Source organism: Canis lupus, chromosome 13 (genome assembly GCF_003254725.2).
Source record: "Canis lupus dingo isolate Sandy chromosome 13, ASM325472v2, whole genome shotgun sequence".
Classification (NCBI taxonomy): domain Eukaryota; kingdom Metazoa; phylum Chordata; class Mammalia; order Carnivora; family Canidae; genus Canis; species Canis lupus.
The window spans coordinates 49,365,073-49,391,420 of NC_064255.1; the positions used below are offsets into that span (position 1 = coordinate 49,365,073).

The 26,348-nt window shown below is 41.0% G+C and overlaps 1 protein-coding gene and 1 long non-coding RNA gene across 4 annotated transcripts; one reads left to right on the forward strand and one right to left on the reverse strand.

Moving 5' to 3' along the window:
• Nucleotides 1-1,349: 1,349 nt before the first annotated feature.
• On the reverse strand, nt 1,350-13,341 carry SPINK2 (serine peptidase inhibitor Kazal type 2). Its single transcript, XM_025435782.3, has 4 exons — nt 13,184-13,341; nt 12,251-12,303; nt 3,595-3,704; nt 1,350-1,677 (listed from the first exon to the last, which is right to left on the reverse strand). The coding sequence occupies exons 1-4, from the start codon at nt 13,257-13,259 to the stop codon at nt 1,632-1,634; spliced, it is 285 nt and encodes a 94-aa protein (XP_025291567.1). The 5' UTR covers nt 13,260-13,341; the 3' UTR covers nt 1,350-1,631.
• Nucleotides 13,342-13,546: 205 nt separating this feature from the next.
• Nucleotides 13,547-25,749, forward strand: LOC112652310 (uncharacterized). 3 transcript variants are annotated; one of them, XR_003131353.3, is made up of 3 exons: nt 13,547-13,781; nt 25,135-25,216; nt 25,561-25,749. It is a non-coding gene; the product is annotated as an uncharacterized LOC112652310 (long non-coding RNA). The 3 variants fall into 3 exon arrangements; XR_007401812.1 differs by lacking the exon at nt 13,547-13,781 and adding an exon at nt 24,606-24,827; XR_007401813.1 differs by lacking the exon at nt 13,547-13,781 and adding an exon at nt 24,606-24,756.
• The last annotated feature ends 599 nt before the right edge of the window (nt 25,750-26,348 follow it).

A 26,348-nucleotide genomic window follows, 5' to 3' on the forward strand; every position in this document is an offset into this window, starting at 1 on the left:
CTTAATTTTCCAGAGTACATACTACTTTAATAAAACTAAAATCTTAAGCCAAAAATAACTACAGAACATTATTATAGCCCATTTATTCTATACAACTTCCCACTTTATTACCTCTATTCCATGTAAGAAACAGAGGACTGGGAATTTGGAGACCCAGGCATCTAGGCCAGACTTTCAATGTGTTCTATTACTTGGGCCTCAGTTTCTTTCTCTCTAAGAGGGGTACCTGAAATAACAGCAGCTGATATTTCAGTGGTTTCTACGTCCAAGCACTGTGCTAAGCAGTTTCCTCTCAACAGTTCCATGAGTTGAGCACTATCCCATTTTCCATATAAAAAAAATCAAAGCACAACTGCTAGAATCGGAATTCCAACTCAGGTTTTGCTGACCCCAAAAGCCATATTCTTTCCACTACACACTTTCTCAGCCACCTCTTGCCTCATGGCTAATGGTTTCCTAGAAGCTAGTCCTCACCCAGGATTTGATTCAAAATCCTCTACCTGAAAGCCTGAAAGCATCATTTTAAAGTAATCCCCCATCACTTTTATTATTGCTAATGTTTATTCTTAGTTATATCAAACTTGAAAACAGGATGTTGCAACCTCAGTACTACTGATATTTTGGACTGAAAAAATTCTTGTTGAGAGCTGACCTGGGCACTGTAGGATGTTTGGCAACATCCCTGGTGTCTACCCACTAGATATCAGTAGCACCTACCCTTCAACTGTGACAACAAAACACCAGACATATTGCTGGATGTCCCCTGGGGGAAAATCGCCCTGGAGTTAAGAACCACTGCTCTTAAAAGGAAGAAAAAGGGCATCCCAGGTGGCTCAGTGGTTTAGCGCCGCCATCAGCCTAGGACTTGATCCTGGAGACCTGGGATCGAGTCCCACGTCAGGCTCCCTGCATGGAGCCTGTTTCTCCCTCTGCCTGTGTCTCTGCCTCTGTGTGTGTGTGTGTGTGTGTGTGTGTGTGTCTCATGAATAAATAAATAAAATCTTTAAAAATAAATAAATAAAAGGAGCCAAATACCTGCACGAACCCTGAGAGGAAACTACTGAAAGAAGACATTGAATCTAGTAAATATTTCAACCTGCATGATTCTTTGACTTTACTGGCTCAGGCTAAAATCAGCTCCAAGTATTTCATGGTTATGTGCTCTGTGCAGAACACTGTCCCCGTTACATTAACTCTGTAAGATTTGGAAGAAGGAGGAAGTAGAATAAATCTTGCCCTCTCAACGAAGACTCCACTTTGCCCTAATGAAATTCACCTTTGCCTGAAAGGAAAAGAGCCACCAGGAGGCTGCGGAGTAAGAATGGGTATTCAAGAGAGAACAGCAATACTTGAATACAATGCTGTTTTTATTCCAGCTAAATAAAGCAATACACAAGGCACCTGGGCATTAAGCTTAACTCAAGGGGTAAAAGCCAAGAAACAAGGATTTTTTGTGTTTGTTTTAATTATCAGTCACTGCACTTAGCTCTCTTCCATACCTCCTTTCAGAAAATGTGGGCTAACAAATCCCATGCAAAAGAACATAGGAAAGAGAAAAAGGGAAAATGGAATTCATCTAGCATATACTGTTGAAGGTGGTTTCTCCGAATTCTCTTCTATGGACTGCTCCATCAACACGGTCCACTCCGGATTATTTTAATGTCACGCCCATCTTCCCTGCAAATTGAACAACCATAAAGACACATTTATTACCTCCCATACCGAAACTGTCCCACTCTTTGTACCAAAAAGACCCATGTTGTTATACGTTGGATTCCTTCTCAGGTGATGCTAACTTAAACATTTTTAAAGCTACATCTGGTTAAAAAATGAGTGTAAAAGCCCCAAGTTGGCCACTTTTTTCTAACCCTAGGGTATAGGGCGCTAACCTCAAAAACGCATACTGAGAAGACCTAGTAACTCACTAAAGACTGACACCAGGGGCAGCCAGGGTGGCTCAGCAGTTTAGCGCTGCCTTCGGCCTGGGGCCTGATCCTGGAGTCCCGGGATCAAGTCCCATGTGGCCTCCCTGCATGGAGCCTGTTTCTCCCTCTGCCTGTGTCTTTGCCTCTCTCTCTTTCTGCGTCTCTCATGAATAAATAAATAAAACCTTAAAAAAAAAAAAGACTGACACCAGAGAATGAACCCCCAAAATACAAATCAGCATCCCTTGTCATAAGGTGCTATTTTGTATGTGATTCCTACTCACAGTTGACATTAAGCTAAGTTAGAGGAAGACAAGATGGAGTCTCAGTGGTCAATGTGAACTCCTATAATTAATTGTTGGTCAATGTCTGATGCAGACTTAGAGTGTGCCCATACGCATTGGCTCTGTAACCAACAGATAAGTAACTTGTTTGAAAACATCTATGGTAAGACCAAGTGGATGGAGCTGATGCGGCAAAAATGTTTGGATACAACTGTTACCCTCAACCAAGTAGATCCTTAAATGAAGAAGCTGTCCGGCAGACATTTTAAGGCCAATCAACCACCCAGGCTATAGGTGTAAGTTTGCTGTGCCAGGACAGATGCTGCTGGAGGCTGTCAGCACAGAGTGGCGTGACAGAAATCAAGGCCAAAGCTTGTCACTGGAGAGGTGCCTCACTGCTTGCCTTGTGATGCCTCCTTCTTGGATCCTCTTCAGAGTGGTTCATTAATCCCCTCCGCTAGCTTTCTTGTGTGACTAACTTGTATGATAAAGTTTGCAATAAACTGAGTAATTCATGAATTTAATATTGGCACTACATGGTTATTTGAAATACATCTTAACCCTGTGATTCACCCTGCTTCATACCTATAGGAGTCACATCACCTGTGAGTGACATGAAGGGCATCAAGCATAACATACATTGCTTAACATTCTACTAGGTGGAATGATTAAGACCTATGTCCCAGTTCATATTGCAGGGGATACAGGTTACTTGCACATGCCCTCTGAATTTAAAAGACGATTCAAGAGGCACCTGGCTGGCTCAGTCAGTGGAACATGCAACTCTTTGATCTCAGGGTCATAAGTTCAAGAACCACATTGGGTGTGGGGCCTATTTAAAAAACCATTTTTTAAAAATATGAGTAAAAATAAAGGAAAGATGAATATGTCACAGAGTTTAAGAATTAAATATACTCTTAATTTGGGGAAACTGCCCATCCGTGGAGAGTAACATAACCTGGTTATCTGGTCTATAGTTGGCTACTCACAAATGTCATTCTCTAACTTTGACCTGGGAAATGCACTGAATGAGTCTGCCTTTTTATTTATTTATTTTTTTAAGATTTATTTATTCATGAGAGACACAGACTGAGAGAGAGAGGCAGAGACACAGGCAGAGGGAGAAGCAGGCTCCCTGCAGGAAGCCCAATGTGGGACTCGATCCTGGATCCCGGGATCACAACCTGAGCCGAAGGCAAGCATCCAACTGCTGAACCACCCAGGCGTCCCTGATTCTGCCTTTTTAAATGTCAGTCTGAAAACAGAACTATTATGTCACATTTGATTCTTACATCCAAGAAAAGAATTGCTACTTCCTAAGTAATCAAAAATCAAGAAAAGGACTAAGGAAAACTTGACCAGTCTATACTATAAAACTATGTTACCTGATTTTCATGCACAGAGTACACTCATTGGGGTAAGTGGACATGTCGCTTCCACACACAGGGCTAAAGTCTCTGGGACATCCTGGTAATTTATACTGATTGCAGTTTGGCTAGAAAAGAGAAAGAAAAACAGAAATTACAAAACTGTGACATTCTCATCACAAAATAGCTGAGGGTAAGACAAAGTCCCAAGTCTCCTAGATTTCCTAGGAACATCCTACAAAAATAGTTCTATTTCCCACACACAAGAAAGATTTTTTTAAAAAGATTTTATTTATTCATTCATGAGAGACACACAGAGAGAGGCAGAAACACAGGCAGAGGAAGAAACAGGCTCCATGCAGGGAGCCCGATGTGGGACTCGATCCTGAGTCTACAGGATCATGCCCTGGGCTGAAGGCAGTGCTAAACCACCAGGCCACCGGGGCTGCCCAAAAAAGATTTTTTAATGCAAAAATCAGGTGCAATATTGAAGCAATGGTTTAATACCTACTATGTAAGAAAAGGACCTCGGTCTGGTTATTTTTATTTATTTATTTTTATCTTTTTTTAGAGGACCCTGAGGGAAAGGGAGGGAGAAAATATTTCAACCACACTCCATGCCCAGTGCAGAGCCCGATGCAGGATCTGACCTGACAACCCTGAGATCATGACCTGAGCCAAAATCAAAAGTCAGACACCGAACTGACTAAGCTACCCAGGCACCCCAGTCTGGCTGATTTTTAAACGAAAGTCCAAGACACACCATCATACCCACTTTGTAATTTGTACTTTACTACTAACTCCAAATGAATGTTGTTACATTCCATCTTAATTAATCCCTTGGCATAATGTCAAGATAAACTCAGGAATCTAATCTTTTAGTCTGGACCTTTAAGATACTGGCATTTAACCAACAGCACCAAAGAAAACAGCAGGTTCAGAATTAGACCTTCCTTAGGGGTTGTTATGGATTGAATTATACCCATTCAAAAAGTGATTAAGTTTAAGTTGTAAACACCAGAACCTCAGAATGTGACGTTATTGGAAACAGGGTCTTTATATAAGAAATTAAGTTGAAATGAGGTCCGTAGAATGGACTCTAATCCAATATGACTGGTGTCCTTATAAAAAGGGAAAATTTGGACATAGAGTTAAAACAGAGGGAAGATCATGAGAAGACAAAGTGAATGCCATTTACAAGCAAAAAAACATCTGGGACTCCCAGAACCCGGGAGATAGGCATGGAACAGATTCTCCCTCACAACCCTTAAGAGGAACCAATTCTACCAACACCTTGATTTAGGACTTCTAGCCTCCAGAACTGTGGGACATTCAATTTATGTTGTTCAACTCCTCCAGTTTGTGGAACTTTAGTACAGCAGCCCTAAGAAACTGACATGGCATCATGGAACTCAACCCTGTGATTAGATGGATTTGAGGCTAGACAAATGATATATCTTTCTCACAGCTGCTAATCTCCAGCAGGGCCAGGACTAGATGTGGTCACAGCGATCAGACCATGGTGTGCAGTCTCACTTTAACAAAGGTCAAATATATGGTCCACTACATTTCTATTTTATAGACATATGTTTATATATATATATGTATATATACTTGTTTTAGTAAATGGTAATCACTTTTTTCACTTCAGAATAAAAGAAGTCATCCTGGTTTAGCACTCTGAATAAAGGCAGTGCATTTTTCTATTGATATTATCTGGATTTATAAAGACCTAAGCAGGGATGGCCATGGATTAAAATCTAAAGTAAAAGAGGTTTTGTTGACCCTTCCCATTCTCTCATTTAGCCCTCATTCAGGAGCCTGATATGCTGCCCAAAGCTCATTAAGATGATGCCTTGTGAGGCTGCTCTCACAGGCAGAGTGGATGCCCTCTTATCCAATGAGATTGGGACAAGTGGTAGTTGGTCGTATAGTTGATAAAATCAATTAAAGCAAGGAAACAATAACTATATGTGCATATATATATACACATACACATGTATATATACACACATATATGTATATATATACCCTAAACATTTTATCATAAAACACATAGATGAAAAACAAAATTTCCAATTTTTGGATATAAGACACATAGGGCCACCTGTAATGCTACTATAATTTTCCTTGTAGCTAAGGATATACATGGAATTACTGTGCAGTAGCTTCTGGGAATGTCCTTTAAGAGAAAGCAGTTACTTGTCCTTTGTTTCCCTCAATTTTTTTCTCTGTCCATTCCACCATCCTGCTTCTGGGTGCATGGAGCTCTAATCTCTATCTTATACATCAGGAGGATAAAGGGCACATTCTAGGATGGCAGCACTGTGTGCTCCTATTTTGTCTCTTGTTACTTGCAGCTGAATCTAATCCTGATACAAGAGCTCTTTCCTTTGAATGTTTCAACTTCAGCTGACCCTTGAACAACATGTATTTAAATGTATTTTGTCTCCCTTGGGATTTTAATAACATTTTATTTTCTCTAACTTACAAAAATACCAAGTTAAGAATGTAACACATACAAAATGTGTATTAATCAACTCTCTCTCTCTTTTTTTTTTTTTTAATAGAGAGAGAGAGAGAGAGAGGACGAGAGAAAGAGGAATGGGGTAGGGACAGAGGAAGAGAGAGAATCTTAAGCAGGCTCCCCACTGAGTGTCGAACCCAATGACCCAATGAGGGGCTCAATCTTGTGAGCCTGAAATCATAACCTGAGCCAAAATAAAGTCAGGAAGCTTAACCAACTAGGTCACCTAGGTGCCCCTAATCAAGTCTTTATTTATTAGTAAGGCCTCTGGTCAACAGTAGGCTATTAGCAGTTACATTTTGGAGTCAAAAGTTATACTTAGAATTTTGACTATGGGGGGGGGGGGGGTCGGCATCCCCATCCCCATATTGTTCAAGAGTCAACTATAATTAGGAGTTCTGTGTGCTATCACTGCAAAAATGATACCCATAATAAGTACACACAAGTACACACTGTTTTCCTTTCTTTAAAACATGATTACTCAACCACAGTTTATATTTTGGACCAGATAATTCTTTGGAGTGGGAGGCTGGACTGTATGTTGTAGGATGTTCTCTATCCACTAGATGCCGGTATCAACTCCTCAATCATGATGATCAAAATAACAGTCTAAATGTCTGCTGGAGGGCAAAACTGCCCCCAGCTGAGAACCACTATTTTAAAATACAGTGAGAATTTAAGGAGTGCCTGACTGCCTCAGTCGGTAGAGCATGCAACTCTTGATCTTGGGGTTGTAGATTTAAGCTCCATGCTAGTTGTAGAAATTTCTTAAAAATAAAATCTTAAAAAAAAATACTGTGAGAATTTAAAACAATGTAATATACAATTTTTAAAAATCTTGTTACAATTATTTACAGTTGTTTCACCTACACCTAACTCGACAGCAACTTTTTTTTAACAATATGTCTTTTACCAAGTCTTTCAAAAGCATTCAATTAAGTCATCATATAATCTATGACTTTATTTCTTTATACTCATGTTTTTATTGTCCTTACATTTTTAGTTAAAATGAGACTGGTAACTGCCACAACAGGCTTGTGAACACACACACACTTTAAGTCTTGGTAAGAATATAACTCTACTGATGGGAAGTAGTCTACTGGTATACAAATAAGAGGGTAGGCTACCTACAGCCAGGAAATGGTCATTATGCTGTGGCAATTGTTCAGAGAGAAGGAAGAGGGTCATTTGTGAGTTGCTTAAGCGGAAGGTGTTCAGTGAGTGTTTAGTGTTAACAACTAGCCCCAGTGGACCCACACAGGGCTGCCTGAGCATGTCACCTCAGAAGCGTGTTAAAAACACTGATTTACTGCCATTTGCAATGACATGCATGAAGCTGGAGAGTATTGTGCTGAGCAAAAGAAGTCAGAGAAAGACAAATACTGTATGATTTCACTCATACGTGGAATTTAAGAAACAAAACAAACAAGCAAAGGAAAGACAAAACAAAACTGAGAGGGAGGCAAACCAAGAAACAGACTCTTAACTACAGAGAACAAACTGATGGTTACCAGAGAGGAGGTTGGGGCTGGCGGCGGGAGGGGGGGGGTGCGTGGGGGGTGCGGCTAGTGGGAAAAGGTGGCTGTGAAGTAGATGAAGTAGATGATGAGGATTAAGGAGTGCGTTTGTGGTGATGAGCACCGGGTGTTGTATGGAAGTGCTGAATCACTATATTGTCCACCTGAAACTAATATTACACTGTAAACTAAATGGATTAAATAAAACTTAAAAAAAAAAAAAGAAAAGAAAACACTGATTTGGGACCTCATGCCAGATTCAATTTGCATCTCCAGGGTTAGAATCCATGTGTCTAGAGGCCCCTGAATTCTGATTCAGCTATGACTGGTCTTAGGAACTGCTGTTCCCAATCATCTTGACATCCAATCCACTTAGACTACATTTGGAAGATACAGGGAATACACTGAGATACACAATTTGGCACACAATTTCAGGGAGCTCCTGCTCTACACCTTTCCTGCCTCCCTTTTTTTAACTAAAACATATCTTGCCTATGCCCACTATCTGACTAGATAAACAACTAATTAAAATCAATCTATTTAGCCTGAAGGTCTTAGGGTTTTTTATATTCAACAGAAGCTTTCAAATGCTTTCATCTCAAAGAATGACTAACATATGAATTTTGAGGAGCACTAACAGGCTGGTAAGGAAGTTTTGTTTGTTGTGTTTTGTTTTTTAAGCAGAAGATCTTTGATGTCTCTCAGATCCCCAAGGTATCTAGCCAGCTGGAAGACAATGTTGGTATTCCAGTCTGTTTCCAGTCTCATTCTCTTGATTTCAAAGTTAACTTTGGCTATCCACCATTTAACTTCATTAAATTTAGGCCACTCACTTCCTGGATTTTCTGAGTGGAAACATGAGGCTTTACGAATAAATACTTTTCACTTTTATCAATGAGGTCAAATAATTTCATTAATAAATTATGCCTCCACCAACCCTTAGTTTTATTCAGTTACCCAAATTTATGACAGAAGAAAAACAATTCAGAATAGGTTCACCATCAGGGGAGGCTCTAAATTACATGCCACGACATGCCAACTTTAGAAGAGAGTTTATATCCATGGCAGACTGCTCCTCAGAGCTTTAGAAGACACTCTCATTCTGGAAGAGGGCCATCTCGCATTTTTACTTATTTCTTAGAATCAATATTTGTAGAAGGATGTGATATGCTTTTAAGTAATTCTCAGAGCTTTATACTCTGAATATTTTCTTTTGAAAAATTCAATAAATGAATAAGATTTGAAGAGAGGTGTTAGAGGGAGTCTGCTTCCTCTTTCTCCTCTCCCCACACCATGTACTCTCTTTCTCTCTAAAATGAATAAATAAACCTTAAAAAAAAAAAAACAGTGTGGCACTAGCTTAGGGATAGAAGAGCATAAGCTATGGGAAGACAGTGGAAGGTACAGGTAGAAAGATTGGCTGCAGTAAGGACACTGTTGACACTGGGAAGTCTCTATGTTCTGCATAGGGACATGCTGTACTTAGAACTGAAGTTGTTTTGTTTTTTTTTTAAAGATTTTATTTATTCATGAAAAACACAGAGAGAAAGAGGCAGAGACACAGGAAAGGGAAAAGCAGGCTCCATGTGGGAAGCCTGATGCGGGACTTGATCCCAGAATCTCGGGATCATGCCCTGAGCCAAAGGCAGACGGTCAACCACTGAGCCACCCAGGCATCCCTAGAGCTGAAGTTTTGAAAGGAATTGTGGCAGCAGTGTGTAGCAGGGGTCAGGAAGTGGAGATAATAAAGAGTTCAGGAAAATTGCATAGGGGGCCACTATGCTAGCCTAGGTAAGAGGTAATGGGGACCCTAAACCAGAGCAGTGGCAACAGAACTGGGGAAGAAAACAAAAATCTCTTGAGTAATTCATTCTTTTAATAATCCTGTACAAACTGAGCAGAGTCCTGTAGCATTTGCCTCCTGAGAGTGAGTGCCTTTTTAAATTTTGCACCCTAGCAGGATGCCTAGGCAACTCAGCAGTTGGGCGCCTGTCTTCGGCTCAGGGCATGATCCTGGAGTCCCAGGCTCGAGTCCCACATCAGGCCCCCTGTATGGGACCTGCTTCTCCCTCTGCCTATGTCTCTGCCTCTCTCTGTGTCTCTCATGAATAAGTAATATTTCTTTTTAATTTGCACCCTAGAAAAAGAAAAAAAATTTGCACCCTAGGCACCCAACTCACCTTACCCTAATCCCAGCCTTGAGATGGAGGTGGGGTTATTCCCATTTTCTTTTTTTTTATTTTTTTAAGATTTTATTTATTTATTCATGAAAGACACACAGAGAGAGGTAGAGAGAAAGCCAGAGACGCAGGGAGCCCCACGTGGGACTCGATCCCGGGTCTCCAGGATCATGCCCTGGGCTGAAGGCAGCACTAAACCGCTGAGCCACCCAGGCTGCCCGTTATTACCATTTTCTGAGAGAAAATCAAACCACCCAAAAATGGAGTCATCTGATAAAAATGTATTATTGGGGTCTGCTAAGAGCTGAAGATTAGACACCAAATAACAAATAAGACATCATACTTGATCACAGGAGTATACAGTTTACTGAAAGGAGACAAACAGGCAATTACAATTCAATGCAATGATGAGATAGCATTTACTGTTGAAGGAAACCAGAATATGTCACCCCAAAAATATGACTCTTTGACATAAAATATATTTTGAGCTAAAGGCAATTAAGAAGTAGCAATCCCAAAAAAAGTGCTCTGTATTCTCCCCTTTTCTGCCCAAAGGCAGAATATAGTTTCTCCTTTACTGAAGACAACTCTAGACTCCACCCAAGGTGGCCCCAGAGGAACCTGCAAACAAACCTTACTCCGTAGTTTCTTTCCATATATTTACCTTCCTATAGTATCCCACCCTTGGAAGCCTAAAACCATTTTACTTTGTCCTGTCAGGTCTCTAGAAATTTGTTCTATATAAGTCAAAGTTCTAAACCACCTCTTTGAGTTACTCATCTCTGAATGCTTCCATGTGTGTATGTGTGATGCACTTATTAATAAACTTGCTTGTTTTTTTTTCTTGTTAAACTGTCTTGTGTTCAAGAGGCCCCAGTTGAGAACTTAGAAGTGTAAAGCTTTTAAATCTTCCCTACAGCAGCACTGGTGGCTTAGAGGTTTAGTGCCGCCTTTGGCCCAGGGCATGATCCTGGAGACCCGGGATCGAGTCCCACATCGGGCTCCCCGCATGGAGCCTGCTTCCCCCTCTGCCTGTGTCTCTGCCTCTCTCTCTCTCTGTCTCTCTGTCTCTCATGAATAAATAAAATCTTAAATAAATAAATAAATCTCCCCTACACTGTCATGTGATGATGATAATGATGATGATGATGCAGTATAGGTTGAATGGAAACAAAGAAAAAGTGCATCTATATCTCCTTTGGAGTTAGAAAATGGGATGAGAAGGTTTCCTGGAAGAGGTCTACTCTGAATACTCAAAGTTACTTAACCCCTTGAGGTCAATATCCCTATACATAAAATAATATCTTACAAGGTCACTATGAGGACTGAGAGACTGAATATACATACAGACAATGTAAGATCATTTATTAAAATTGAACTCTGGAGGACCTGAGTAGCTTAGTCAGTTAAGCGTCTGACTCTTGATTTTGGCTCAAGTCATCATTTTGGGGTCACAAGATCGAGTCCCACCATAGGGTCCGTGCTGGGCTTAAGATTCTTTCTATCCTTCTGCACCCCACTCCCCTACCACTTATGTGTTTTTTCTCTCTCTTTCTAATACACACATACACACACACACACACACACACACACATATGTATATAAAAAACTCTGACCCACAACCTACAGCAGCCTACCCAGGAAACCAATTCATTATTTAGAAATAACCAACCCAGGAAGCCAGTCTAGTATAAGTCAGACTTGTAAGAAGTCAGACAGCTATCTTTAATGACAATCCAGGAAGCCAAACAATAACCTACATAACAACTAGCCCAAAATGGCCAGGATTTGATTGATACTGACAAGTTCACTAATGTTTTTCCCCACTTCTAACTTAGCACCAACCAGAGAAAGCCAAATATGCACATCTTACCCTTCACATAGGATGTCTGCTTCTAGTTAGCCCACCTTCTAGTTAGCTTCCCCAGGCCAACAGCCTCCAATCAGGGCACACCTGAAACCCTCCCTTCTTCCCACTATAGCGCTTTCTCTCTCCTCTGCCAGCCTTTGAGTTTCCACCAAAACACAAAAGATGTGTGGCTGAATCCTGTGCTACACATCAAGCTCTGAAATCTTGCTTTTGCTTGTTTTCATTTAGTTGGTCTTCATTTGCTTCCACAGACTTATTTAGATAATGTTCATAAAATGTCTAGTACAAGACATAACCATTAGACCAAGGACTTTTTGAGTCATCAAAGAAACTATTAAAGGAAACAAAGTGCTGAGGCCTTCAAGGACTGAGCTATTTCTGGACAAAATTTACAATTTTGATCTGCATCAAAAGGCCTGCCTTAGAATCTGATTTCTAAAGAGGCAGTCAACAGTTTCAAAAGTGGCAGGTTAGGGGAAAACAAAACAAAACAAAAAAAAAACTGGCAGGTCAGACCTGAAAACTAGCCCAAACCCGAACCCTATGGGAGTGGAAATAATACAAGTGGGCTCCTACTTACTGTTCTGTATTCTGAAGGTTGACCAAACTCAGAGCTCAAAGAGTCCAAAGAGGCTGTGAGAAGAAGACAGACATCTTAAAGTATATGATTAAGGTCAATTCTTATTCATAAGGGGCTTTTAAAATCCAGCTTATGCTTTATCCTGGCCACAACCTCTCCCTTCCTCTCAGACACCTCGCTTCTTGGAACAGCCCCCATCACCCACACCCCCAAAGAAGGGTAATAAGTTGTTTTCTGGCACCTCTCCTGGCAGGCACACATAAGGAATATTTGGTACGGATTCTGGAACTGACCACCCTAACACATTGGCTTGAAAAACCATTTCGGAGCCATGAAATAAAAGAGAAGTAACTCTTACTAATTCACCATATTCTCCTCTGTGGCTCAGGGTAACAGACGCAAAACTGAACATTAGGTGCTACCATTTTAATTCCATTTTCAAACAGGTGTCAAGTCTGGCTGGACTTAAAGCCCCTTTCTCATAAGCCTCAGTGTGCCTGATGCACTTGGCATTCACAATCCCTAATTCCTGTTCATTTCCTGCAGAGGTTCAGTGAGGGCCCCCGTGTCCACACACACACACACACACACACACACACACACAAATTCTAATAATCTTGGGCTCCAGAAAATCTTCAAGGGAGAGAGACAGCAGATAGCTGGGTGTCACTAAGAAGAGGCCCGGAGCCAAGGCCAAGCAAGAAGGAAAGAGCGGCGCTGGCCCCAGGGCCATCCCCCAGCCCTGCACCCCCAGCCCTGCACCCCCCCCCCCGTTCGAGCCCCTAGACGCGCACAGGCCAGGCTGCGGGGAACCGCCAGTAACGGGTGCGCCGAGGGCCGCGGGACCGGGGGGCTGGGAGCCCCGGGCCAGACCCACTTTCGGATACTCCGCCCGCAGCCGTGCCGGCCGACCAGACCCGCGGGGAGGGCTACCTGCCACGTCCCGGGCCAGGAGCAGCAGCACCAAGCTCACCGCCCCGAGCGCCAGGCTCCCTCCGCGGCCCGCCATTCGAACCCTGCTCGGGGCGCCCAGGTCCGAGCGGCCGCGGGCTGGCGGGGGGCGGGGACGGGGCGGGGCTACAGGGGCGGGGCTACGGGGGCGGGGCTACGGGGCGGGACTACAGGGGGCGTGGTTACAGGGGGCGGGGCTACAGTGGGGGCTACGTGGGGCGTGGTTACGGGGAGTGGTTACAAGGGGCGGGGCTACAGGGCGTTGCTATGGGGCGGGGCTACGTGGGGCGTAGTTACGGGGCGGGGCTACAGCGGGCGGGGCTACGGGGCTGGGCTGCGGGGGCGGGGCTACAGGGGCGGTGCTAGCCCCCCACCTCGCCATCCTTCTCCTCCTAAAGCAGGTATCATAACTAATTAAGGAGAGACACCGAGACCCAGGCAGAGGGAGAAGCAGGCTCCATGCAGGGAGCCGGATGCGGGACTCGATCCCGGGTCTCCAGGATCAGGCCCTGGGCTGAAGGCGGCGCTAAACTGCTGAGCCCCCCCGCCCCGGGCTGCCCTCGTATGAGTATTAAATGAGGTAAGGACCTACATGTGTTCAGACATGGTACAACTCAATACATTTTATTCCCTTTCTATGTTTTCCATGTTGACATTTGTAAAGGGGGCAGTTCTTGTGCTCCCAGACAAGTGGTCCTCTGCTCTGATTTCCAGTCACATTGGTTCATTGTGCTGTCACAGAGCCATTGCAGCCTGTAGGCAGTAGCTTTGTTTCTCTTACCTGCCTATCCCTAGTGCCTAGCACCATGCCTGACACAAGCTCAGTACATGTTTGCTGCATAGATGAATCCTGAAACGTTAAACTGACATCACAGCAAGTAGACCCAAAACAGACACAGGATCCAGGAAACAAGAGTTCAAACCCAAGAGAGGGTTGTTAGGGTAGATCTTAATGCAGTGTGACTGGTGTCCTTACAAGAAGAGGAGATTAGGACACAAAACGGAGGGATAACCTTGTGAGGACCCAGAAGACAGCCATCTGCAGTCCAAGGAGAATAGCTGAGAGGAAAGCAAACCTGCCAACACTTTGATCTTGGACTTCCACCTTCAAGAAAAATGTATTTCTAGGGACCCCTGGGTGGCTCAGCAGTTGAACCTCTGCCTTTGGCCCAGGGCGTGATCCTAGAGTCCTGGGATCGAGTCCCACATCTGGCTCCCTGCATGGAGCCTGCTTCCCCCTCTGCCTGTGTCTCTGCCTTTCTCTGTGTGTCTCTCATGAATAAATAAATAAAATCTTTAAAAACAAAAAAGAGGGATCCCTGGGTGGCGCAGCGGTTTGGCGCCTGCCTTTGGCCCAGGGCGCGATCCTGGAGACCCGGGATCGAATCCCACGTCGGGCTCCCGGTGCATGGAGCCTGCTTCTCCCTCTGCCTGTGTCTCTGCCTCTCTCTCTCTCTGTGACTATCATAAATAAATAAAAATTAAAAAAAAATAAATAAAAAATAAAAACAAAAAAGAAAATGTATTTCTATTATTTATGCCACTCAATCTGTGGTACTTTGTTACAGCAGCCCTAGCAAACCAGTACATGTATGTGATAAAATAAATTATATGCATGTATCATTTTGTATCAAAAGCTTTCATTTTAAGAAATTGAACAAAAGAAAGGTTACTCTGAAAGAAACACATTCATGCACTCTAACAATAACTCATATAGTATTGGAGAATAATATTGATTTACTGATTCTTTTCTCCCTAGACAAGCACCCTCTGAGATATTTACTAATTCTGAACACTAATTTTGGTAACAGTTCAGCAAATCTTTTTTTTAAGATTTTATTTATTTATTCAGAGAGACAGAGAGAGAGAGAGAGGCAGAGACATAGACAGAGAGAGAAGCAGGCTCCATGCAGGGAGCCTGACGTGGGACTCGATCCCGGGACTCCCGGATCACACCCTGGGCCGAAGGCAGGTGCTAAACCACTGAGCCACCCAGGGATCCCCAGTTCAGCAAATCTTGATGAGAAGTTTGAAGAAGAGAACTAATGTTGCCAAAGAGGCACAACAAGTTAGTGAATTGGCAGACCTTTTTTTTTTTTTTCCTGCCTTGTATGCCTATGTGTCAAATGTTGATCCCGTGAAATATTCCCTGTATCATTCAGGATCCAGTCTGGAGAAAACACAAGCCTCACTAGGAATTCTCCCAAAGAGAATTTTTTTAAAGATGTTTATTTATTTATTCATGAGAGACACAGAAAGAGAGGCAGAGACATAGGCAGAGGGAGAAACATGCTCCCAATGGGAAGCCCAACGTGGGACTCAATCCCAGGACCCTGGGATCACGCCCTGAACCAAAGGCAGATGCTCAACCACTGAACCACCCGGGTGTCCCTCCCAAAGAATTTAACATAAGGGATTGGCCAGGCTGGTATTGGAAAACTAAAAAAAAAAAAAAAAAGCAGTAAGGGACCAGTGCGGTAATACACAAAGATGGTAACTCCAAGCCATAGGTATCAGCCCTAGGTCTGGAGGAAAAGAAGTTGTGGGACACACCTGGGTGGCTCAGCGGTTAAGCATCTACCTTTGGCTCAGGGTGTGATCCTGGAGACCCGGGATCGAGTCCCATGTCAGGCTCCCTGCATGGAGCCTGCTTCTCCCTCTGCCTGTGTCTCTGCCTCTCTCTCTCTCTCTGTGTCTCTCATGAATAAATAAATAAAATCTTAAAAAAAAATAAAAGAAGAGGTTGAGATTATCTAGAAATTTGGAGGAGAGTTGCTAGAAAGCTGAGATTTAGACCTCTGAGTGGGGATGTTGCATGCCTAGTGCTGATGGTTCTGAGGGAGCGCAGTGAGGCCGTCTGAGGTGTGTGACAAAGCCAGAGACTGGAAGCAGCTGCCACAGCCAGTGAAGGGACATTGCGGGGACAGGACTGCTGAAAGAAATAGCCAGAATGCAGAATCAAGTCCCTCCTCTGTCCTGCCGTGTAGGGTCCCCCAACACATCCAATTGGAAACTTCAGTAAGCCAGCTGGCAAGGCAGAAATGAATTCTAGCCTCGCTGAGTCTGGCAGGGAGGTTTCAGAGCTGACATACAATAATCTAATGACTGGCATGGTCACATATCCCACCCTTTGATTTTAGTAACCTCAAGTACTGGGATGAGAAGACAATATACAGTTTTAAACTCTATCCGGCACCATGCGTGGCTGAGTTCTGACTAGTGTCATGTTTGAGGCTGGAGGGTAAATTTGGAATATATGTTAATATATTTCTGAGTCACCTAATGTAAATTCTTTGAATAAAGTCCATGAGTTGAAGATGGCTTATTTTGCCAAAGGCATTCATCAAGGAGTATATATGTTATATATATTATACACACATACTTTCTCAACCTTGTTAGATTCCTATTACCAAATAACAAACACTTGCTTATAAACATCTTTGTCTATGATGTTTCAGGAAAACAATCCAAAATCTGAGCATAGACTTAGGAACAATACTTAGAGTTGTGTTAGGAACTGCAGCTTCAAAAAGAAAAGCCTCAAGACAGATTTGTCATAAATTTATGTGGGTGGACACTGCTGCCTTCATATTATTTTGTTCCAAACTGTTGATATTGGGATCCCTGGGTGGCTCAGTGGTTTGATGCCTGCCTTTGGCCCAGGGCGTGTTCCTGGAGTCCCGGGATCGAGTCCCGCGTCGGGCTCCCTGCATGGAGCCTGCTTCTCCCTCTGCCTGTGTCTCTGCCTCTGTGTGTGTGTGTGTCTATCATGAATAAATAAATAAAATCTTTAAAAAAAAACTGTTGATATTACACCTTAGAAATATTTCCATATAGTTTTTCTCAGCATTTGTCAGCCCAGAACAAGAGTCAACACTTTTTGTAAAGAGCCAAAGAGTAAATACTTTAGATTTTGTGGATCAGGGGCACCTGGGTGGCTCAGCAGTTGAGCATCTGCCTTCAACTCAGATCATGATCCTGAGGTCCTGGGATCAAGTCCCTCATCGGGCTCCCCACAGGGAGCCTGCTTCTCCCTCTGCCTATGTCTCTGCCTCTCTGTGTGTCTCTCATGAATAAATAAATAAAATCTTAAAAAAAAAAAGATTTTGTGGATCAGTCTGTCACAACTAGTCCACACTGCGATATAGTACAAAAGCAGACAGACCATATTTCAAAGAAAGGGCATGGCTGTGTTTCAGTAAAATATGGATTTAAATGTAAAATGTGTACCTTTTAGATTTTAAATTACATCAAAAAGAATTTTAAAAGCACTAAAAGCATAAAATATGTAGGAATAAATTTAATCAAGAAAGTAAAAGACCAGTACTCTGAAAAGTGTAAAACATTGACAAAAGAAACTGAAGACGACACAAAGAAATGGAATGATAAAAAAAAAAAAAAAGAAATGGAATGATATTCTATACTCATTGATTGGAAGTTCATATTGTTAAAACACCACAATCTTCCAGTTATAAAATAAAAAAGACACAAGGATATAATGTACAGCACAGGGGATTAAGTCAATAATATTATAACAACTTTGTATTGTGACAGATGGTAACCAGTCTTATTGTGGTTACCATTTTTTATAAAGTTTTTTTCAAGTTTATTTATTTATAATCTCTACACCTAATATGGGGCTTGAACTTACAACCTAGAGATCAAGAGTTGCACATTCCACTGACTGAGCCAGCCAGGCACCCCTTGTGGTGACCATTTTTGAATGTGTATATATATATATATATATCCATTCAGTATGTTGTACACCTTAAACTAATACAATATTGTATGTAATTATTCTTCAAAAGAGAAAAAAATCCTCAAAGAAAGATTTTAGAGGAAAACATTGGAGAAAATCTTTAGGATCTAGGGAAAGTGTTCTTAGACTTGAGGCTAAGAGCATGATTTATAAAAAGAAAAATTGGTAAATTGGTCCTCATCAAAATTAAAAACCTTTGCTCTGTAAAAGACCTTGTAATGAGGGGGCACCTGGATGGCTCAGGTGGTTAAGTGTCTGACTTCAACTTAGGTCATGATTTCAGGATCCTGAGATTGAGCCCTCACTTCTGGCTTCCCGCTCAGCCAGGAGTGTGCTTGTCCCTCTGCCCCTCCTCTCTTCTGCTTGTACTCTCTCTCTCAAATAAATAAATAAAATCTGAAAGAAAAAAAAAAAAGACCTTGTAATGAGGATGAAAAGACAAATACAGACTGGGAGGAAATATTTGCAAACCACATATGCAACAAAGGACTTGTATCTAGAATATATAAGGAGATCTCAAAACTCCAGAGTAAAACAAAACAAAACACAGAAACAAAAAAAAAACAAACCCACCTGATTAGAAAACAAATTTATGAGCAGACATTATACTAGAGAGGATATACAGATGCCAACACATGAAAAGATATTCAATATCATTAGCCATTAGGGAAATGCAAATCACAATGAAATACCAATACACATTTGTCAGGATGGCTAAAATAAAAACATCAAATGCTGTCAAGGTGGTGGAGAAACTGAATCATTCATTGTTGGCAGGAACGTCAAACAGTACAATCACTCTGGAATACAGTTTGGTAGTTTCTTAAAAAAAAAAAAAACCTAAGCATGCAAATACCATATGACCTGGAGATTGTACTCTTGGGCATTTCTCCCACAGAACTGAAAATTTATGTTTACACAAAAGCCTGAACATGAATGTTCATAGCAGCTTTATTTGTAATAGCCAAAACCTGGAAACAACCTAAATATCCTTCATCAAGTGAACAATTAAGCTATGGTAATTCATACCAGAGTTCTACTCCACAGTAAATATGAATCAATAATTGATTCATGCAACAATGTGAGTGGATCTCAAGGGCACTATGATGCGTTAAAGAAAAGAAACCCAATTTCAAAAAGCTAGAAAGCAGAGAAATAATAGCCGAAACTGAGACTTTACTGAAAACATTTTTGCTAGCTCATTACATATGGTTCTCAGAATTTTAACTAATCAGTAACTTTAAATTATATTAATTTGGGAAGAATTCTCAAAAAGTATTTATGACTCTTATCACAAAGAAATTTTTAGAGCCCTCTTTGAAATATTGGTGGGTAACCTCCAGGGTCATAACTTGCAAGTTAAAAAAAATTTTTTAAATGGTTATTTTTGAATGAAACCATACACACTATCCAGAAGGATATATGATTCTAGAAATGTCATTCATTTTATTCATTCATCCATTCCACAAATATTTCAAAATGCTATCTATGCACTGTCCCAGGAACCAGATTAGCAGCGAACAACACCTACTAAAAATCCCTGCCCTCAAGAGGCAGGGATTAATTCTAATATCTAGTGATATTACTATGATAAAAGGCCTTTAAGAAAACACCTGTTCAAGTAATGATAACCATCAATGTATAACCCACTCCTAATTGATTACACAAGACCTACAGATCAGAGGATGTTTTATAAAAATTAGGCAGTATAGTAAATCGAGCCATATAAATACCAAAAATACATGTTGTCACTCCTAGGCTTGTCTTAAATCAGCATGTTATCAAATCTCATCTAAATAGAAATTGCAGGGTGTCTGGCTGGGTCAGTTGGTAAAGCATGAGGCTCTTGATCCTGGGGTTGTGAGTTCAAGCCCCATGATAGGTGTAGAGATTACTAAAAATAAAATTTTTTTGTTTTTTTTTAAGAAATTATTGAAGTAACAGAGGCACTGTGGAAACTTTAACTGGGTCCTCTGAATCAAAGCCAAATCTTTCTGGGGTTTGGAAAACATAGTTTCTTTTCCTAAAAATTGTTATTAATGTGAAAAAATAATGTTTATTCTTCTTATTTAAATGAGAATATTTTCTAAATTCCTCAGTTTTAATTTCTAATATAATTAAATATTGATAGATATAACAGGAAATACTCTTTGAGATCTTCAGTAATTTTCAAGAGTATTAAAATTTGGTCTGGGACTCCCAAGACCAAAATATTTGAAATCAACTGCCATATGAAATAGATGTTATAGCCATTTTATGGTTAGTGTAGTGGGGCTCAAAGAAGGTCAGGAAGAGATCTTTTAAAAGACAAACCTAATTCTATCTTGTTTTCCTTTCCACTCAACTCTGTGGTGTAGATCTTCACTTCATCCTCTGAAAGGAACATATTCTATGATATTAAGTTTAGCAGCTCAACATGTTCCTTATTATCTCTGTCACCAAGTTTAAACTTTTAAGAAAAGGGGCACCTGGGCTGAGCGTCTGCTTTTGGCTCAGGGTCATGATCCTGGGGTCCTGAGATCAAGTCCTAAATCAGGCTCCCCACAGGGAGCCTGCTTCTCCCTATGCCTATGTCTCTGCCTTTCTCTGAGTGTCTCTCATAAATAAATAAAATCTTTTTAAAAATAAATAAATAAACTTTTAAGAAAAAGTATTGAAAACTTGCAAATAGGGCAAAATATTATTATGTGCCTTTTCAGAGTCACACTAGAGTATTGTCTAAGAAGCTTGAGTGGGGCTCATCAGACTCTACATCTTATTTGCCCTGTTATTTACTGGTGATGGGGCCTAGAGTCTATTAGATATTAACTGTGGAAGATAAGTGGCAAACGATATTGCTGGTAGAAAAGGTAACTCCAAATGTTACTGTTTTATTGCTCTGATGATAGAAAGCAGTATTGTTTACATGTGGTTTTGCAGTCTTATTCCAAAGTTCTTTTTTCCCCACAGACCATATATTTACTAGTCTCTTCCATTCTCCTTTGAACTGGTTTACTGTCCTGCTGGTTCCCTCACTAATGGGTTAAGTAAGAAGGATAAATAAGAGGCCCATTTGCCCAGCAGATGGAGAAGGAGGTGCTTCTGATTTGGGAAGACCAGCATGTACAATGGCCAGCGTGACGTCTTTAGAGAAATCCAAGAGTTTAGTTTGCGTCTGCAGCAAATCTAGGGTGAGGCCCATGATGCTGCACTTCCACAAGTGCAGTTGAAACTGATGCTGCTGGACCATGGACCATACCTTGAGTAACAAGGGAGTAGGCCAGAGCATAAGTGCATGTAGAAATGTCCAGAAGTGAAAATGGAACCTGACAGAGGTGAATGTGGAATTAGAACAGAGTCCCTAGTCAAAATCATCTTTCTTTCTTTTTCTTTCTTTCTTTCTTTCTTTCTTTCTTTCTTTCTTTCTTTCTTTCTTTCTTTCTTTCTTTCTTTCTTTCTTTCTTTCTTTTCTTTCTTTTTCTTTCTTCTTTCTTTCTTTCCTTTCCTTTTATTTTCTTTTTTACAATCTATATATCAAACAAAATGATTCCTAAGCCCAGGCAGGTAGTTCACTCATTTGAAATACTATATGTGATCACTACATTCCAGTATAATCACAGATGTGAGACTAGGTCTGGTAAGTAATTTCAAGAAAACTATCCTCTATTTGTTTTCCCTCAGCGCCATCTTTAGTTGAGCCAAGCTGTATTTGGTGGTGTCTATGGCCATCTAGTGGGCATGAATTGACATAACTAGTGCCTCATAGTAGTTTCCAAAGGGCTCTCACTTTATTTTCACAATAACCTATGAGGTAGATACTGTTTTTCCAATTAGTTTTTTTTTTAATTAATATTGAGCTAACTATGAGCCAAGCACTATACATGAATGATCTTATTAATTCCCCACGTTAAAAAACAAAATTCAGGGACGCCTGGGTGGCTCAGTGGTTGGGCATCTGCCTTCTTCTCAGGTCATGATCCTGGAGTCCTGGGGTCACATCGGGCTCCCTGCATGGAGCCTGCTTCTCCCTCTGCCTATGTCTCTGCCTCTGTGTGTGTGTGTCTCTCATGAATAAATAAAATCTTAAAAATAAATAAATAGATAAAATTCAATGGAGTAAATTTGAAGATCTAACTGGCTTATTGAGTCATGATCCAGTTGCATCCCATCTCGCAAGAAGAGGGAAGCCCAGAGGAATTGTACAAAATGGAAGGTTTTTATAGGAAGGGGGTGGTGCGCTGAGTTAGTAGCAACTGGATTGTTCCAGACAAGGTCATCTTCCCCTAAGGTAAAGGGCTAGGGCCTTACCACGCAGATCGCCTCATCTTCCCTTGCAGAAGTGGGTGGAAAATAGAGAGGGTCTGTGTGACAGGTTACTGTGTGGGTGCTGATCAGAAAAGTTTTGACTGACAAGACCACATTTCTGGGGGAGGTTGAAACTACAATTAAATTAGGTAGCAAGCTTCAGTTTGGTGACTTAGCCTGACAAAAATGACTCAGCTTTGGGCCTGTGGCTTTCTTTTTTTATTTTTTATTTTTTTTGTGGCTTTCTTTTTTAACACCCATAACAATCCTATGTGATACTACACCTGTGTTATTATTCCCATTTATAGATGAAGAAGCTGAGGCTTAGCGATGATGAAAAACATACCCATACTCCAATAGCTAATAAATAGGATCACCAAGTTTCAAACCAGAGGAGTCACATGTCACTAACACCAACCATCATCTTCACTTTTTTCCTCCTCCTCCTCTTCTTCTTCTTCTTCTTCTTCTTCTTCTTCTTCTTCTTCTTCTTCTTCTTCTTCTTCTTCTTCTTCTTCTTCTTCTTCTTCTCAAAACATTGTCATTATGTGCCAGGCATTTTCCTAAATCCTTTACAGGTATTACATAATTTAATCCTTACAACAATTCCTATAAGTGACGTATAATTATTATTCCCATTTTATAGATGAGAAAATCAAGGCACAAGGAGTTAAGCAAGTTATCCAAAGTCATCAATAGTGAATAGCATAGCCAGAATTGGAGCCTAGGGAATTATTTTATTTTATTTTAAAGATTTTATTTCCACGTAATCTCTATACCCAATGTGGGGCCCGAAATCACAACCTTGAGATCAAGAGTTGCATACTCTTCCTCTGACTGAGCCAGCCAGGTGCCCTGGGAATTTTTTTATTTCAAAATTTTATATAATTAAAGTTAAATGTGCTTCTCTGACATCTATGAAATGAATCTTTTATTCCTCCATCTCTTTTTTTCCCCAGGTTTATTGAGATATAATTGATGCATAACATTATATAAGTTTAAGGCATAGAATGTGATAATTTGATACATAGATACTAAGACATGATTACTGCCATAAAGTTAGCTAACACATCCGTCACCTCATATAACTACAAGGTTTTTGTGCAGTGAGAACATTTAAGAATTACTCTTAGCAACTTTCTAGTGCTTTTTTTTTAAAAGATTTATGTACTTGTTTTAAGTGAGAGTGAGCAAGCATGAGCAGGAGAGGCAGAGGGAGAGAGAATCTCAAGCAGACTTTGTGCTAAATGCAGAGCCCAACAGAAGGCTCAGTCTCACAACTCTGAGATCATGAACCTGAGATCATGACCTGAGCCAAAACCAAGGGTCAGCTACTTACCCAGCTGTCCTACCCAAGCTCCCCACAACTTTCCAGTATTTTAATATATCGTTAACTACAGTCACCATGCTGAATATCAGATTCCCCACAACTTGTCATCTTAAAACTAGAGGTTTGACCTTTTTTCCCTTTCTTCCACATCAGAGCTGCTGGCAACCACTATTCTATTCTCCATTTCTGTGAGTCTGGCTTTTTTTAGATTCCACATATAAGTGAGATTGTACAGTATTTGTCTTTCTCTGTCTGAATTATTTCACTTAACATAATGCCCTCAAGGGAACCCAAAGAATTTTATTCCAGAGCCCATTCTCTTAACCAGTAAACAATTTAAGAAATACAAGTTAATTTGGTTCTCCTTGTTACAAAATTCATGCATACTTAGAAAAGCAGAAAGAAAAAAAATCACTGAAAATTCTAGCTCCCAAACATAATCACAATTAACACTTAGTGCTTCACTAAGTGAAGCATTTCACTTACGGCTTCACTCCTAGCCATAGTACTAAGCTACTTTGTTTTAAATACAGTTGTGATGATACTACAAGAACTATTTTGTGTTCTGTTTCTTTTATTTAACATCATAATAGGCATTTCCAATATCCCCAAACCCATAGGTATTATTGTTAAAGGGTCCTTTATTATTGTTATAATTTGCAGTGCCTACTATGGGTTGGGTACTGGTGTGAGGAATTTCTGTGTATTTAATCTTCACAAAAACTCCATAGTACAGAGACTATTATAAGTCCTCTTTTATCTTTTTAATAAGATTTTATTTATTTATTCATGAGAGACACAGAGAGAGAAAGGCAGAGACATGGCCAGAGGGAGAAGCAGACTCTCTGCAGGGACTCAATCCCAGGACCCCAGGATCAGGACCTGAGCCAAAAGCAGACGCTCAACCACTGAGCCACCCAGGTGCCCCTATAAGCCCTCTTTTATTTTATTATTTTTTAAGATTTATTTATTTATTTATTTATTTATTTATTTATTTATTTATTTATTTATTTATTATAGACATAGAGAGTGAGAGGCAGAGACACAGGAGGAGGGAGAAGCAGGTTCCATGCCAGGAGCCCGACGTGGGACTCGATCCCTGGGCCAAAGGCAGGTGCTAAACTGCTGAGCCACCCAGGGATCCCCTAAGCCCTCTTTTAGATGAAGAAACAGGCACAGCTGGTAAGTGACAGAGCTACAATTTGAACCTAGGAAGCTTGCCTCCAGAGTCTGCCATCATATAAATGTGGAAAGTAAGTTTTTAAATTGCTTACATCTTGGGACCCTGGGTGGCTCAGTGGTTTAGCGCCTGTCTTTGGTCCAGGGCGCCATCCTGGAGTCCTGGGATCGAGTCCCATGTCGGGCTTCCTGCATGGAGCCTGCTTCTCCCTCTTCCTATGTCTCTGTCTCTCTCTGTGTGTGTCTTTCATGAATAAATAAATAAAAGTTTTAAAAAATAAATAAATTGCTTACATCTGATATGTTAACTAACTGGATTTTAAATTAAAATTCTATTTATATATTTATTTACTTTAAAATATTTTATTTATTTTTTAATAGTGGGATAGTGAATATTACTCCCTGCTAACATGATGAGGAAAGGAAGTGCAGAGAGGGAAATTTGCCCAAGATCATGAAGCTGGTAAGTGCTGAAGTTAGATTCATATGCAAATTTTTTCACTTTAAACCCTAAGTTCTTATATTCATGCTAAACTCTACAGCTGCATTGCCTAATACTGTAGCCATTAGTCATGTGGCTATTGAGCATTTAAAATGTTGTGGGGTGAATCCAGGTGTGCAGTGAAAGTAAAATATACTCCAATTTCAACCACTTACTGTGAAAGAAGAAGCATAAAAAATTGCAATAATTTTTATATGTGCTACATATTGAAGTTGTAACAGTGTGGATATACTGAGTTAAATGTATGATTACAATTGATTTCATTTGTTTCTCTTTAGTTTTAAAGATGTATTTATTTATTTTAGGGGGAAGGGCAGAGGGAAAGGGAGAGAAAGAGTTCCAAGCAGACTCCACACTGAGCGGAGAGCCCCACACGGAGCTCTACTCCATGACCTGAGCCCCCATCAAGAGGCAGATGCTTAACCAACTGTGTCACCCAGGTGCCCCTTCTCTCCACCTTTTAAATGTAATAACTAGACATATTAAATTACACATGTGGCCCACACTGTATTTCCATTAGCCAGTGCTGCTACAGACCAGCAGTCCTTCAGTTTAATGTGCAAATGAGTCACTTGGTAAAAATGCAGATTCTGATGCAGGAAGCCCAAGGTAGGAGCTAAGATTCTGCATTTCTCACAAGCTCTCAATAATGCCAATGTTGGGGGTCAATGTGGAGCACCTTTGGGAGCAATGCTCTACAGGGAAGGGAGGGAGGCAGAGACCAGTGTTAGATGCCTTGGCAACACCTGTGTTTATGAGGCAGTGGATAAAAATTAAGAGACTCTGAAGTGGAGGAGGGGAGAAGAGCCCTAAAGAGGTCCTAGGAGAACTGGAACAGTATGTCGTCAGGGAAGCCATGATGGAGTCATGCCCACGTGAAACAATCAACAGCAGCACGTCTAAGAGACTAAACAGGGTCCAGCCGGTTTCTCAATGAAGAGGCTACTGACGAATGTGGAGGGCACAGTTTCTGTGAATAATGGATGCTCAAGGCAGATCACACTCTTCTTCTCCACAAAGAGAAAGGACGGTAGGTAAGGCCGATGGCAGGGGCACGTGAGAGGGAGTAGGGTAAGGCAGGGGGTGGGTTATG